At 35.6% G+C, this 15,768-nt stretch overlaps 1 protein-coding gene across 4 annotated transcripts in view; it reads left to right on the top strand.

The window, feature by feature from the left end:
• Positions 1 to 15,768, top strand: part of cnbd1 (cyclic nucleotide binding domain containing 1) — a 37,132-nt gene that overhangs the window by 836 nt on the left and 20,528 nt on the right. For 2 of the 4 annotated variants that reach the window (XR_013796402.1, XM_079602619.1), the window contains exons 1-4: positions 376 to 861; positions 1,568 to 1,631; positions 1,768 to 1,872; positions 5,133 to 5,252. Coding sequence is in view for 2 of the 4 variants with exons in the window: in XM_079602619.1 (XP_079458745.1) it covers positions 732 to 861; positions 1,568 to 1,631; positions 1,768 to 1,872; positions 5,133 to 5,252 (419 nt within the window). In the remaining 2 variants the exon portion in view is untranslated. Of the gene's footprint in view, positions 1 to 346; positions 862 to 1,567; positions 1,632 to 1,767; positions 1,873 to 5,132; positions 5,253 to 15,768 lie in introns of those variants that run through there. The other 2 variants (XR_013796401.1, XM_079602620.1) reach the window with 2 other exon arrangements.

Below are 15,768 nucleotides of genomic sequence, written 5' to 3'. Positions count from 1 at the left end.
ATCATTTTTTAATAATTAATAACATTTATCAAGGTTTAATTCTAGGTAATCAAAGCGCTTTACATATGGAAGGGGGGGGTCTCCTTAACCACCACCCATGTTTAGTCTTTATTATTAACAAATTAATTAATCTTTCTTTCAATTAACAAAAATGTGTTTAATATTTTCAGTTAATAATAATAACAACTCATGTGTATTTATTTATGTGTTTGAATTTGATTTCTTCTGTGACTGTTTCGCACTTTACTTTACGCCAGTGGGTGGCGACAAATTACCGTCTTTAGGAGTGAGTCATTCAATCATTCATTCAACAGAATTGTTCACAAACACTGATTCATTTGGGAGTGTCCTCATGAGTGACTCAATGAGTCATTCATTCAACCGATTCGTTTCGTTCAAATACACTTGATTCGGCGACACGCAAGGGCTCAGTTCTTGTTTGGCATCATTTGCAAGTAGTTTTGTTGGCAAAGCAAATAAAAGACAAACTAACTTGAACTATTTTGTCTAAAATATAAGTTGTTCAATATGAACTTCTTGTTTACTGAGTTGTGTTAGCCTGTTGGGCCACTTGTAACGTTAGCCTACCTCATTAACTTGCTATATTTGAGGTGTCAACAGTTGTGTGCTTTTTTTATTTTGCGTGTGGAAGCGTGCCATCACAACAAGAGACTGAAAATGAACTTACACGTTTTTTTAATGATCTTTTAACACGATAACCTTTCTGTAATATGAGTAAGTTACATGGCAGTTGCCATGACGCACAGCAACAGGCCAAACATGTCTCACACAGTGTCGTCTTGTTATCTATCTTTGCTGCAATGACACTTCAAACAGTCATGCGCCGATACCGACCTTCAGGTACAGAGACATTTCATATCAACATGTTTAATAATGTACGGAGTCAGTTGTATTGTACATATCATATCATAGACCGTTTAGTTCATATATGAACTAAATCATATTAAAATATTAACATATTAACATAATATAGTAAATATTATCATATTAACTAAATCACCAGCATATATGCTGGATTGGGATCACTCCCTTTTTGTAAATGACAAGGCTATTCTGCATCTCTGTCTATTAAATAAGCTAAAATAAGCTTTAGATTTTATTTCTGAAGTCTTAGAAACATAATATTGGCGCATTATTTTCCTCTTATATGGAAGTCAATGGGGCCCATCAACTGTTAGGTTACCCATATTCTTCAAAATATCTTCTTTTGTGTTTAGCAGCAGAAAGAAATTCATACAGGTTTTGAACAACTTGAGGTTGAGCATATGATGACAGAATTTTCATTTTTGGGAGAACTATCCCTTTAAGTCATCATTGCAATAAATTATGTTGAAATAACTTGCATCCTAATTTTAAGAGTTTTTACAGGCGTTTAAAATCAGCATATAAAAACCATGACTAGAGATTTACACACATTTGTATAATCATAACACTTAGATATAATCCTTGTGACAACTAGCCCTGATCCTCACAAAATAGGACAATGATTTGTGTGGGTTTTACTTTTACTGATCTGCCAAATGTGGCTTTCATTCTTTTATCACAGCTGAGCAAAGACTCTCACACATCGACTACACACAGCTGACGCAGCTAAACCAGCTAAATGAAAGGTAGGAATGGTCATTGATGTTGTAAATTAATTTTTGTCATTTCCGAATGTATTAGTTGCTTGTGAACTTATTAAACTAGTGTTTTAATATTCCATTTATAAAAAAGGGTAAAAAACAGTCTCGCTTCTCTTCACAGTATCAGCTCTACTGAAGAGGCCCATCAAAAATTCATGAAACTTTATAAAGGAATATTCCTGCGCCCTCAGACATCTTTACCCAGAATACAACTCAAGAGTAAGATGTGAGTAACCTTTTCTTTAATATTTTTTAAAATGATTAATTAATACAAATTACTAATTGGTAATCACAGTGCATATGAGATCATACCACTGGGAGCTTGTTTACGCTACTGAAAAAGTTTTGCATTGAAGTCAGACATATAGAGTCAGTTATTTCTAATGCAAGATCACCATTCTAGGGAAGCTTGTTTCCGCCACTGAAAATAAAATAAAAAAGGTTAATGCGAGATATAAACTCGAATTTCTGAGAAAAAATAGATAGTAATTGTAAGATAAAATGTCAAATACCATTTTTCTTTTTACATTAGCGGAAACAAGTTTCCATACCATTCCTAGTAACTGTCTAAAATAAAGCGTAACTCATGTCCGCTTAGTTTCAGTGAGCTGTTCATGATCAGTTTCAGGTAATACCGTAATCCTCTTACCTGGAGTAGTTTATTCAGCTGCAAAACTTAGTAGTAAACACTGTAGCAATGAAAACTTAGTAAAGCTCAGAATTAGATTAGATCACCTTATAAATTAAACAGTGATCCACATAGGTCAAATGTAATCAAATTAAAGATACTTTACAAACACATGAAAGTAAGCCAAATGATTCGGGACCGTTTTTTGTTTGTAATGTCCCTTATAATGATCATTTAAAAGGTCATAATTTTGTTTATTGGGTGTACTAGAATTGGTTAACATGCTTTTCACATACTGTACATTATTGCAGCACCTTTATTCCCAGTCTGTCTGAAACACTACAAAGCCTCTCCTTCTGAGAAGCCAAGAGTGCTCTGATTGGACAGCTGACCCAGTGCATTGTGATTGACGAAAACACCTTAAGTGTGTGTAAGAAATGTAACAAACCTTACCATAGTCATGAGTTTTAGCCTCTAAGGCTTCCAAAGCAATTGTAAAAACAGTTAATAAATGTCGTCAGTTTTAATTTATCAGTTCGTGGAAGAGTCGGATTTTGAAAATGCAGATGATCAATCAGAACCAACTTTGCAAGCACAATTTGAGCCCAACATTTCACAGTGGTAAGTAGCCTTTGTGTATAGTCGGCACAAACTGATACATTATTACACACTAAAGAAAAATGAATACATTAATAAAAAGCAAAATATGGCCTATTTAAATAATTTGAACAACCCATTCAAATTTAGTGCTCGTAAGGTTTTGGTTCTTACTTCAAGGCTGAATTTATTAGCATTTTTGATCTTTGATGAATAGAAAGTTCCAAAGAACAGCATTTATTTGAAATAGAAGTCTTTTGTAACAGTTTAAATGTCACTTTAGATCAGTGTAATGTATCCTTGCTGAATAAAATAAATGATTTCTTTAAAAATATCTTATTGTACTTTGAAATCAAACTCACATTTTTTTTAGGTAGTCCTCTGCGTTCAGTTGTAATATATATATATAGTAGGGCTGTCAACAGATTAATTGTGATTAATCGCATCCAAAATAAAAGTTTATGTTTACATAATATATGTGGGTGTACTGTGTATAATTATTTATATATATAAAAACACACACAATCATGTATATATTTAAGAAAAATTGGTTGTATTTATATATAAAATATTTATATATAATATAAATTATATAAATGTATAGCCTATACAGTATATAAATGCAAATGTTTCTTAAATATATACATGAATGTATGTGTATTTATACATAATAATTATACACAGTACACACACATATATTATGCAAACACAAACTTTTATTTTGGATGCGATTAATCACGATTCATCTTTTGACAGCCTAATATATATATATATATATATATATATTGCATATTGGGGATGAACGAAAAACTGTATCGCTCTGTAACTTTTGAGTGCGCAGGAGCAGTTTTAGGCCCAACGTCAAACTTGCGTCATTATTCTAAAAATCGCCCTTGTGTCCTTTTTGGAAAGTCACATCTTGCAGAGTGAAAGTCACCAACAGGAAGTGTTTTCTAAAAGGCACGTGGGCCGCACTCCTGCAGAGACGTGACGCAGAAACTGAGGAGCTGTCAGTCATTTCAATCTCACTGTAGTCCCACTCAGAGATGTTCTGAGTAATGTTTACAGTCTTCTCGACAGCCTGCTGGAGCAGCAAAAATGAATGTTCTTGCGGGTAGTGACAAATGAGTCATGGCTCTAATTGGCTGGAATATAGATCTGCTCCCAGTTGGAATCGTGCGTCTTGAATAGCGCTGACACAGAAGGGTTATTTAAGGATTGGTAAAAGTGAAAAATGGCGAGTGATTATCATGTAAATCAACTTTGTGACTGTGGTTTAGGTAATCCTGACTGAATGCACTGCTTAATATGGCTGCACATGTTAGTTATGCTGTTAATCAAAAGTTTAGACACACCTACTCATTCTTTATTATCACTTTTCCCACAATTTAGAAAAATATAAAGCCATTAAAACTATAAAATCAGACAAATTAAAGTATGGAAATTGTCTTAAGTCATATTGGGAACACTTTACTTAAATAATTTATGCATTATAGTATTTTTAATGCATTAATTATGCCTTGTAATGCACCTTATAATGCATTGTACGGTTTTATGAATATTTGTAACCACAGTTGTAATACATTATAATTCTGGTTAACACTTTAGTTTAGGGTCCAATTTTCACTATTACAAGTTGCTTATTAGCATGCAGATTATAGGATATTGGTGGTTTATTAGTACTTATAAAGCACATATTTATGCTTGCCCTACATGGCCATATTCTACATCCCTTAATCCTACCCAATCTCTACCTTACTAACAGTAATTAGGAGTTTGAGGCAAAAATCGTTGTAAATAGTTAATAGTTAATAGTGAGAATTGGACCCTAAACTGAAGTGTGACCTAATATTTATCTATTCATTGAACATGCCTTTAGAAAGCATAATGCATTAAAACATGACAAACAACCAATTTTAGATGTAACCAGGAATCTGCGAATATTATAATGCATTTTAACTTTGGTTACAATTCTTTATAAATTATAACATGCATAATGAAATACCTTTATAATGCATTATACTTAAGGCTTTTGTAAAGGTTTACCGTAATATATCATATCTGAATGTTTGAAGTCTTGTCATGCAATCACTTACAGTAAAATATAACCTCTTTTTTTATTTCTTACAGTGTTAAACTACACTTTGTCATGAATATCCTCATTTATTACAATCTGATTCGACAGCACAAACTTTGGAATTAGCAAGTGATGGATATTAACTTTATGAGAATCATCTGATCTTCTCTATTCCTCTTGGCAGCCAACCTCCAGTGAAGCTGAGAGTATATGAGTCTGTCCAGGAGGTCAGCAGACATCAGCCACATGGAAAACTGGCTCAGGATTCATCCACGAATCATGTGATCAAAGCCCTGAAGAAATTGTGAGTATGACTAAGGGTTCTTTGTGGGTAGTTTAAAGGCCCTCTGGACATATTGATGATACAAATGACTGATGTAAAATACAAATGTATATGGTTTGTCAGACCTGATTTGAAGCTGCTGGGGTGACGTCTGTCAAAAAAGTCACAGTTAAGTGATAGTACACCCAAAAATGAAAATTAGCCCATGGTTTACTCACCCGCCTCAAGTCATGCTAGGTGTATATGATATTCTTCTTTCAGACGAATACAATCGGAGTTATATTAAAAAAATATTAAGGCCTTTATTAACCCCCCGGAGCCCTGTGGAGCACTTTTATGATGGATAGGTGCACTTTTATGGACTTCAAAACAGAAACTGCCATTATAAAGCTTGGAAGAGCCAGGACAGTTTTTAATATAACTTCCGATTGTATTCGTCTGAATTTCTGAAAGAAGAATGTCATATACACCTAGGATGACTTAAGGGTGAGTAAATCATGGGCTAATTTTCATTTTTGGGTGAACTATCCCTTTAACCCCTAGAAATAAAAAAGTGCAGTTATTCTATATAAGCACATATTCTCCCGCAGTTCTCATTATTTTACTGCAAATTTTCAAAATGCAAAACAAAATAACATATTGTTAGAATTGATTATTAAATCTATTCCAAGTTGTATTATGTGTCCAAACACATAATATTGTGTCCAAACAGGACGACTCTCATTACTGCATTATAGTAATTAGAAGAATCACAGATGAGAATTAAAAACACCCATATGCACTACACTAATGAGAATGTGTCAAGTCTATTGACTGCATTCAATCACTCTCAACCTGTTTATTATTATTAGGCCGACACTGTTTTATCTGTTTGTATTTTATAACATCATTAATAAAACTGACATCGGACTGTCCAACATCCAGTGTTTCCATCTACCAACAGAGGGCAGTGTATCACCTTTTCAGCGTGTCAAACAATCATGACTTAATTCTGCTCGGGGACACATGCATCCCAGAATTTCTTTGGATAATATTTGAAGCGACACTGTTTTAATTAGTTTTAGCCGTATTAAATCCTTGGCAAATTAAAATCGTAGCTTTCATAAAAAAAATGAAGACGACTTTTTGGAGAATTCACTGTTGAATGACATCTGGTAACACTTCATTAAGAACATAATAGAGGATGGGACTAATCTCCTGCCCTCTCTGCCATTATCTTACAGCGTTATCTTAATTCATATCAATAGGCCCTGTTTCACTTTCCTGCTAACACAGTTCATTTGTGAGAATAGAGAGGGAGAGAGAACAATGTAGCTTTCTTTTATTAAGCAGTGCAGGATTGTGGGATTGGAGTATCCAAATAGCATTTCCTCTTCTTATATGTTTCTTGTAGGTGTTTGGATATCATTCCTCGTGATATATTTTCCCTCATTCATCTACTGAACTTCCCAGGGATAATGGATCTGTTTTTTTTTATGGTTGTTCTTGAGTTTTGTAGGACAGATAGACACCAGAGACACTGGAAAGAGGATATGGAGATCTTTCAGTGGAGGATCAGAGCATGGTTGGTGTGAAAAATTAATATGAACTAGATTTTTATATGTTCTGTTGAGAGAGGCCAACCCTAGGATTCTATGATAATTTGCTCCCCATATATGGCACATATTCCACTTTTAATGTACATTACTGTTCAAAATTCTAGGGTTGGTAAATTTTTTAAATGTTTTTGAAATAAGTTTCTCATGCTCACCAAAGCTGCATTTATTTGATCAAATTACAGTAAAAAAAATAATAAACAGTTTTTGCTTTTTTACTGTATTTTTGATCAAATAATTGCAGTCTTGGTGAGCATAAAATACTTATTTCAAAAACATTAAAAATTATTGCTGACCACAACATTTTGGACGGTAATGTATTTTAAAATGAAATTTATTTCTGTGATGGCAAAGCTACATTTTCAGCATCATTACTCCAGTCTTAAGTGTCACATGATCCTTCAGAAATCATTCTTACATACATATTTAGTGCTCAAGAAACATCTCTTATCAATGTAACATTATAAATGCCTGTCACTTTTGATTAATTTAATGCACCGTTTTAATACATGAGAGTTTTTAAAACCACTAAGCATTAGCAAGCACCACCATCCCATAGGAGAAGCTTGTACCAGTGCACCATGGTAAAACATAATCAGCGTGAATTCTGAGCACTCAGTGTGTGATAGATGGACTGTGCCTTAGGCGGAGTTAATGAAGGCAGATGGCAAAGCATTTCTCCTGGATTGCTTCACTACTTTGATGTGCTTTGCATGCTTAGTTATAACAAGGGAACATTTGTGCTTTAATGTGCCATATTACAACTGAGTCGCATGTATCACATACAGAGAGCTTCATGCATGGGCAGCTGGAAGCAAAACTTCCCGTGATGCCCGGTTTGCATCTGTAGTGACATTACCTACAGGGTTTTGCGATGCCCTTGTAGACGGTTCTTAATGCTTTTTCATGTCTTCGCGATTTTTTCCCCCCTTCCAGCTCAGCGTCTAGATATCTGGGTCGTGTATGCCAATTGCCACCGGGGGAATATGTTTGAAAGATGTGAGCTGGATAAGATAAATGGGTCACGATTCTATTCGATTTGGGAGACTGAATCGTCTCGTCCCTGTGATGTTCCGCCTTGTGACATTCAGCGGACTGTATTGTGAAAGAATCTCAGCCATGTGGAAATGAGATTAGAAAGGGTAAAAAATCGCAAGCCCACAGCGATAGACACTCGACGGTGCCACAGGAAGCACTATCAAATGACGAATGAGTGTGCTTTAAAGGTAAACAAAACATCTGATTTGGTTTAAAGTCAACAAGAAATCAAATTTACCTTGTTTACTTGTTTTTTAAAGCATTCTTTTTGGTCTTATTGTGCACGATTCTTTAGTGCATGTTATTTTTTATTTTTATTTTAAAGAAAAAAGCTCGTCTTTCTATCAAAATGCAATTGTTTTGATTTTAAATGATATGCTCTTACATTTCAACACTCCCATTTCATAGCCATGCCTTGCTGTACACCTTTTGCCCCGAAAAGCTATTTGTCTTTGTCAAAGCAAATATGTTATTGTAGCATGTTTTGCCAGTGGCAGCTTTAACTTTATTTATATTTTATTAATGTTTTATTATTATTAATAATTAATATATAAAAGCTTGAAAATTTGATATGAATGTTTATATTTTTCTTTTTTTGCAGCCGTTCACACAGGGATAGTCGTTAGTGAAGGGTTTAGGACTGTACTTATTGCAGTGCCATGAGCCAATCAAGCGTTGCTGTGATGTCATTTTCTAGTGGTTTTACAGTGATTAGTCACTTGACATTTGTGGCTCAGCCGATTGGCTCTAAAAAAAACCTTGTGGATGTGAAACCGAGCGCCCGTGAGAAAAGATGGCATAATTCCAGGGTGTGAATGTAAATGCTAAGAGTAGGTTTCTTTATTATAAATATTCTTTAATGTTGAATATCCTCAGAAATATGTCAGATTACAGAAGTAAAATAGGTTGCGAACTGCGTTTTGTTTTGACTTTAATGTGGACGATGTAATGATCTTGAATTTGTACCACACTGTCATTGCTCAGCTCAAAAACATTTTAAACGCATCCAAAGGTCAGTTGGTTGATCTGAAGGTCACCCGATGACCTGGTGTGTGTGTGTGTGTGTGTGTGTGTGTGTGTGCATACACTAACTTATATGGGTTGGTTGTCTGGTATGTCTTTACATCTGCTCTTGTCATAAAGCCAGTTTTCCTCATCCGGGTCTCATGGAGAGCTGGACCAACTGTGCTGGCAACTTACACACACACACACACACACACACACACACATACACACACACATACACATACTTCCTGCTCTTGCACGCTGTTCCCGTGAGAGCTTGTCTCTCTGCCAGGCAGGAAGTGCTTGGCTTCCCCCCATGCTGGCTTTGCCCATGTAGCTCCACGTCCAGGAGTCCATTGCAACAGTCAGAGCAGGGCAGTGACGGGGGGAGGGTTGCTCCAGGAACCAGCGGAAGACGTTCAGCTTATTTAATGAAGGAAGCCAGCCAGCACAACCTGCTTTGTGTGCACTTTCTGACTGTATTTTTTATATTTCTTATAGTTCATGTATTTATTTTGCTCTGTGTTTCAGGGCTCTGACCCCTCCTCAACGCTTCACCCTTTCCCACAATCCTCCTCTGTGTTTCCTGGGGATGTGTGCTGGACAGAGAAACACACTTTGACCCAGAAAAGATGTCAGTGTTACCTGAAACTCTAATCGGTGTAAATATGAGACGTATGGGTATAATATTTGTTTATATTATATTATCATATTAATAACGCAATTTACAATCTGTCACCATCTATATATTCAGCCAACAGGCGTGATTATCATCTAGTGCAGTTCAGATGTGTAAATCACGTGAAATGTTTAGTTTTATGGTGTTTTCTTAGAGTTTAGATCATTTGGAAAGCTCTGGGGCTTATGTGTGTGGAGACAACGATTGGCCGGGTTCCCTATCAGCCTACAGTTCTTAACCACTGATGTATTTGCTGTTTAAGATGTTATGGAAACGGCCAAATGAAAGCAGAGAAAGAAGCCTCCTAAACTTTTAACGTCTTTTGTATCTTCTTCTCAGTGGTTGGTGGTGATATTTTCTTTTTTGATAATTAGTTTTTACATTTTCTCATTTGCAGTCTATAAATGTCCAGTTCAAGGTCTTAGACCTCAATGGACATTCACAGATATTATGTGGCATTTAAACAGGATGCCTTAATTCAGCCCAATAGTGCCTAGTGCAGCTTATTGGAAAAACATTGTCATGTGGGCTTGAGGTGGTAAAACTGATTTGTGCAACATGCTAGATGGTTTGCTGCTGGTTCAAACTGGTCTAACCTGCTTCTACCAGGTCAAAATGAACCATATCCCAGTGCTCTGGAAGTTGAATAGTTGCTCTACCTGTGCCAGAAAATACTTTCTTCTCACTTTGCTGCGGATCAGTTTGTTCTTTCACGAGACATTCATGATCAGAGATTTAATATGTTGGCGCATTAAGAAACTAGAAAACCCAGGATTGTATTACTCTTCTTCACAGTGGGAAAGGAGCACCAGAGAGAAATTAACCAGACTGTATTTTTTTCTGGAAATATGACCAGCATCAGGTGCTGTTCACAAATGGTATCGCTGACGGTTCTGAGTGATGGAGTCAGGGGATGTGTGCACTGGTAAATCTCTTTACTGGAGGAGTGAGGTTTCTTTCTAAAGAAACTCTGAATATAACAACAGCTGCAGTGGAAACTTCATCATCATCATTGGAGAGGTCGAATGGGATTGGGAAGAAGGGAAAGTCCGGTTCTGGGCAGGTCAATCGAGGCTTGGAGCTTTGGAGCAGACTCCCTTGTAGTCAGACTTGAGAGCAAAACTAACACCTAAAGGACTTATTTGTCCCAAAGCTGAGTAAATAAACTCATTGACTTAACTAGCTTTAATACAAACCAGGTATTGTCTGTTTATGTGCTGTTACTTAGTGGACTGGCCTGATTCTGCTGTTTTCATGTCTACAGCTTGCAGAAAAGAAAAATCACTCAATCATAATTTTTCTTCTCATATTTGTCTACTGAGAAATACGTATTTGTTGTTTCCTCTAGAGTTTCAGAAAAGATCTCAATAATGTCTCCCACTGTCCTCATATTTGAGCACAAGATGCCAAAGTCTGCTTAAGGTCAAATATGATCTCAGATCTTTTTTATGTTCTCAGATTCAAGATCAAATTAGTTTTTAGAGCTAAAATTTACTAATTTGTTTCTGTTTTTATTTATACTTAGAATCATTCAAGGGAAAGTTGTCCCTTTTTTGGGTCGTAGCCTTGAATACTTTTTTTTTTTTGGCAAAAGGAGAAATAAAATATAAATATTAGCTGAAAAACTTCAACAATAAAGTTTAACTAACCATGACAAATTAACAAATAACAAAAATGTGTGTAATAAATATGACAAAAAAAAAAAATTAGTAAAAATGAATTTAAAATATTAATAAATACTATAATAGTATATAAATAATACTAAAATAACACTGGACCTAAACCAAACTGGTAATTTAGGAGCTACTATAAACGGTTTTTGGTTACCTGACAATGTTTTTTTGTTTTGTTTTGTTTTTTACAGGTCAAGTGAAGTCAATTAAGTCTTCTGAGCTATGAAAAAGCAACCTTTAAGCTATTAAATTTTACTTTGGGATTTGTTGGTGAGTGTTTGGCCCAAACAAATGCAAAGCAGAAAGCTGCACACTTGTCTTAATGCCTTTGCTTCATGATTTTATGACAGAAATTTCGAAGAATGATTGATCCCTAAAGGGGGCAACTGACAAACCTCCTCACTCACTGTGCCCGAAATGTTTATGAGATGCAATATCAAGTTTGAAAATGTGTTGTTGTTTTTTAAGCAATGACTTTAGTTTTTCCATTTAACAGAATCTCCTGCTAGGCGTGTGAAATGGTTTTGTTTTCTCAGAGTTGTGTTTTGGTCCAAAAAAACGTTCCCAGTTTTGATGACATACACACGTGTTGGCTGTGGAGTCTTATTTAACAGCTCTGACAGTTATAATTTGTGCTTGAGCTCTGTTTTGTCAGGATTCGGGACTTTGGCTGTTAGTAGGAGAACCTCAGAACCAGCTGTGAAACTGAGACTTCTAAAGAGCTGCTACACATGAGCAAACGGATCACTTCTTCTCTGTCTCTCTCACACGTCCATGGCAGCCAAGCTCTGGTTGGTGGATTTTAATTAAGCCAAATCACAGAAGACCAACTAACTGTTATAAATACTTGTTTAGTTTTCTCGAACTTGGTACTTCTGTTTTGTTTGACTAACCACTAAGGGCGCATCTGCTACTCAATCAGTGATGAAATTAAATAATTTACTCAGTCTCATGTCCATCCAAACATGTATGACTTTCTTTTTTTCTGTGGAGCACAGAAGATATTTTTTTAAATGGCTTGTTTTTGTCCATACAATGAAAGTCAATGGGGTCCAATGTTGTTACCAATATCTTCTCCCTTTAAGACTAGCACTAAACCGGCACTAACCAGAATAAACCAACCTGGACCGCCATTTTTCTGGTGGATGATGGATTGTGGCATTGGACATTTCTGATAAAACAGATATTGCACCAGTCATTGCTGGATTTTAAAGAGCTTGTCTATTCTGACTTTCTTGGTGGTATAAAAGGGATGAAAATCTAAATCATTTTTTTTTCTAAATTCTGGCTTGACTTTTTGCCTTCTACTTTACTTGAGCTCTAGAAAAGTGAAGACAATTTAAAGGAAAGACAGTGGAGGTTATCAGCAATGAGATTTGCACGTTCAGATTGAATTGATTACCCGGAGAAGGTTTCCCTTTTATCTTCAAAGTAAAGTGGCACTTAGAATTTGAATTAAGTTTGCTGGCCATTCTAACCCCAAAACAGCTTTGTGGCTTTAACTTTGAGATAGCCCTTATCGATGTACCTCTTTCTCAGTGATTTATGTCAGTGGCTGCTCTCGGTTTAGTGGCAATTTTCCCGGTGCATTCTCTGGAGATAGTTCGCAGGAAAGTATTTGGTGGCTGATAAGATAGTGTTGTAAAGGCGGCCTGCTCCACAGATAAGGACCATTACAGTTATTTGTTGAAAGACAAAGCCTCTCGCTGTCTGACAGACCCGTGAAAGCTGCTCAGTGAAAGCGGCTGGCCACTGAAACCTCTCTGATGCGGCTGTAATTGTCTCCCGAACTGAGCAGCACAAGCATGGAGAACGGTCCTTAACCCTTCTCACGGGAGGTGAAATGAGTGTCTTTGCTGTAGGCTCTTTGTGACACTACTTTACTCTTTGTTTTGTTGAGGCTATTGTTGTTCATTCCTTGCTTTGATAGAAAAGGGTAATTTTATGAAACGCTTTCCATTTACAATTTGATAAGGCTGTTTTAAATGACTTTTTTGGTTAGTTCACCCTTTAAGCGTTAATCATTTCCATTGTTCATTAAGTTTTTCATTCTTATGTCTTCAAAAAACGACAAAGTTGACAGTTTTACAGTTAAAATTGGCATGTCAATCTTTGTAGGGCAAATGCTGTAACGCTGATCTTTCCACAAATCCAAAAGTTATAGAAAGTATAAAGACTAATTGCTAGCTTTTGCTTTCCTAAAAATATGCATATTTTATAATACAGCAAAGAGAAGCAGAGGGCAAAAATGCATTGCATGATGAAAAGAAAATAATTAAAGAAATTAAAATGATTGGATATGTGGTGATGTGTTTTAGAAAGCGACTTTATACTGTAAAAGTTAGTATCAACTACTATTTGTGTTGGTAATTTTTTTTTTAACATATGAAGAATACAAATGGCACTTGTTTTGTAGAATGGGATTTCAATAGTTCTTCCTCACTTTCTCAATTCTTTCCTGCTTTATTCTCTCCTTCACTTCTGCTGTTTTTATTCAGCACCACAGGCTCTGTATGTACCGCAATCAGCAGATATTCTCACAAAAAAAAGTTATAATTCAGTTTTTTCCCATTCATTCAGTGATAAGTTCCCTCCAGTTAATTAGAATCTTATGGAGGGATTAAAGCTTGCAATTATTATTATTATCTACAGAGAATTCATCATTAATGGAAGTATATGGAAATGTCAACGAGGATCCTGGAATTAAGCCAGAGACCATTTCCTAGTCAGCATCGGTTAGCAAAATTTCAACATAGAAAATGGTTTTCAGGTTTAATTTGGCCTTTGACATGAAATGCTGTTGTTTCGCAACAATGCACTTTTATTAAAGTGAAGTAACATTTTATTCAGGTTTGAAGAAAAGAGGATGAAAGAATAAGGAAAGCTGGCGAGATGCATATCTGACTGGTTGGACTTCAGTGCCGTTTTCTTAGACTATCAATCAAAGAGAGATCTGATCTGACTTACAAAGCCTATGGCTTTAGTTTCATACACAATACATTAACCTGTTCTTACATTAACCACAATACATTAACTGTATTGCATTCTGTATCTGAACTGATACACATCTCAGCTCACCAGCCGCAATAGCTGGTAAAAACAGAATTGTAACGGCTATTGTGGCTAGTAGGCAAAAATATTTTCCCATTCTGGTCGCATGGCTTTTCCGATTCATATAATTGGCTCAAAAATGCTTTCTGGAAGTGATTGGCTTGTTGACAGCAAGTAGCTTTTCTGTGTATTTCTTTTTTAACTTAATTTTGTGTGATAAATCTGTTGCATTATTTTGTAATCATATCTCTTTGAGTGATTATATGTGGATTTTGTATGTAAAACCAAAAATGTCTCATCCTGTGGGTGGCTTATTTTTAATTTCAAGTAAAGCCCTGCTTATATAAGTGCATATTTATCAGCCAGACCAACATGAAATGTACAGATTTTTTTTTGCTAAAAATGCACAAAAAAAAAAGAGCTTTACTTCCATGAATTAGCTGCGCTACCAAGATGGCTTCAGACAAATTTTCTATAACATTTTTTACCACTGAACATAGAACATAGAACATAGAAGCGATTTGCTCATTTTGTAGAGGAGTTCATCGACATATCTTCATAATCCTCAATAAAAACAAACTAATTTGGTACCATCTTTTGAATCGGCTCGTTCTGTAGAAACCAGGAAGATCAGAACTTTCCATAATATCTCTTAATGACCTAAATTGTTTAACTCAGGGCTTGATCAGGTGACCTGACATGAACATTGCCTTATACCCATCCATAGATAGATGATGTTACTGCTAATTGTATCTTTTAACAGGCAGTTCTGCTCTCGCTCCAAAAATGACCCACAGTGTAAAATATGATATCCCATTATCTTAACTGCATAATGTGTTTCTTTTTATCCACATAGTGCTTTGGCAGGAGGATGGGGAATTACAAACTTGGTGCAGAGAGGGTGTTTTGTGAACCCTGAAATTAAGACTGCCAAACTGTATGCGAAACGTTCCTGTAAATTGTAAACTCACGCTTGTACATCTCTGCTATTGCTATTAGGACTAAGCTCTGCCATCTGTGTAGTGTTTTACAGCAAATGCATTTGAGTTTATTGATTTGTAGACTGGAGTGTATCAAAGATAAATAATAAAAAAAGTAGGTTTATAATGCATTTGAGATGTTTGGAGACTCTTTGGTGAGTCATTTCTGTCGTGCAGTACTGTTTGACCTCAAATCAATAAGCTTGTTTAGTCATTTTTGGAAGGTAAACATACTTTCAAATATGAAAGCTCTTGCTTAATGGGTGATTAACAGTTAACATATAGTAAATTTGGGTGTTTTTTAACTAACACATTTTTAAAGTATGCTGATTTCTGCGATTTTTAACAAACAGGATGAAATTAGTCAAACAGATTAGATAATATAGTAAAATATTACAGAATTCCTCAAATACATTACTTATATTCACTGATGTTAGTGCTGTGTTACTGTTAGTGCTTCCTGGAGGATGATGTCACTCAGGAATTTACTTTTGTTTCCTAAAGGAATGTTACAAA

The sequence above is a fragment of the Phoxinus phoxinus genome (genome assembly GCF_949152265.1).
Source record: "Phoxinus phoxinus genome assembly, chromosome: 24".
Lineage (NCBI taxonomy): Eukaryota > Metazoa > Chordata > Actinopteri > Cypriniformes > Leuciscidae > Phoxinus > Phoxinus phoxinus.
The sequence above is the reverse complement of the archived record's forward strand: the minus strand, read 5'-3'. Positions and strand labels throughout refer to the sequence as shown.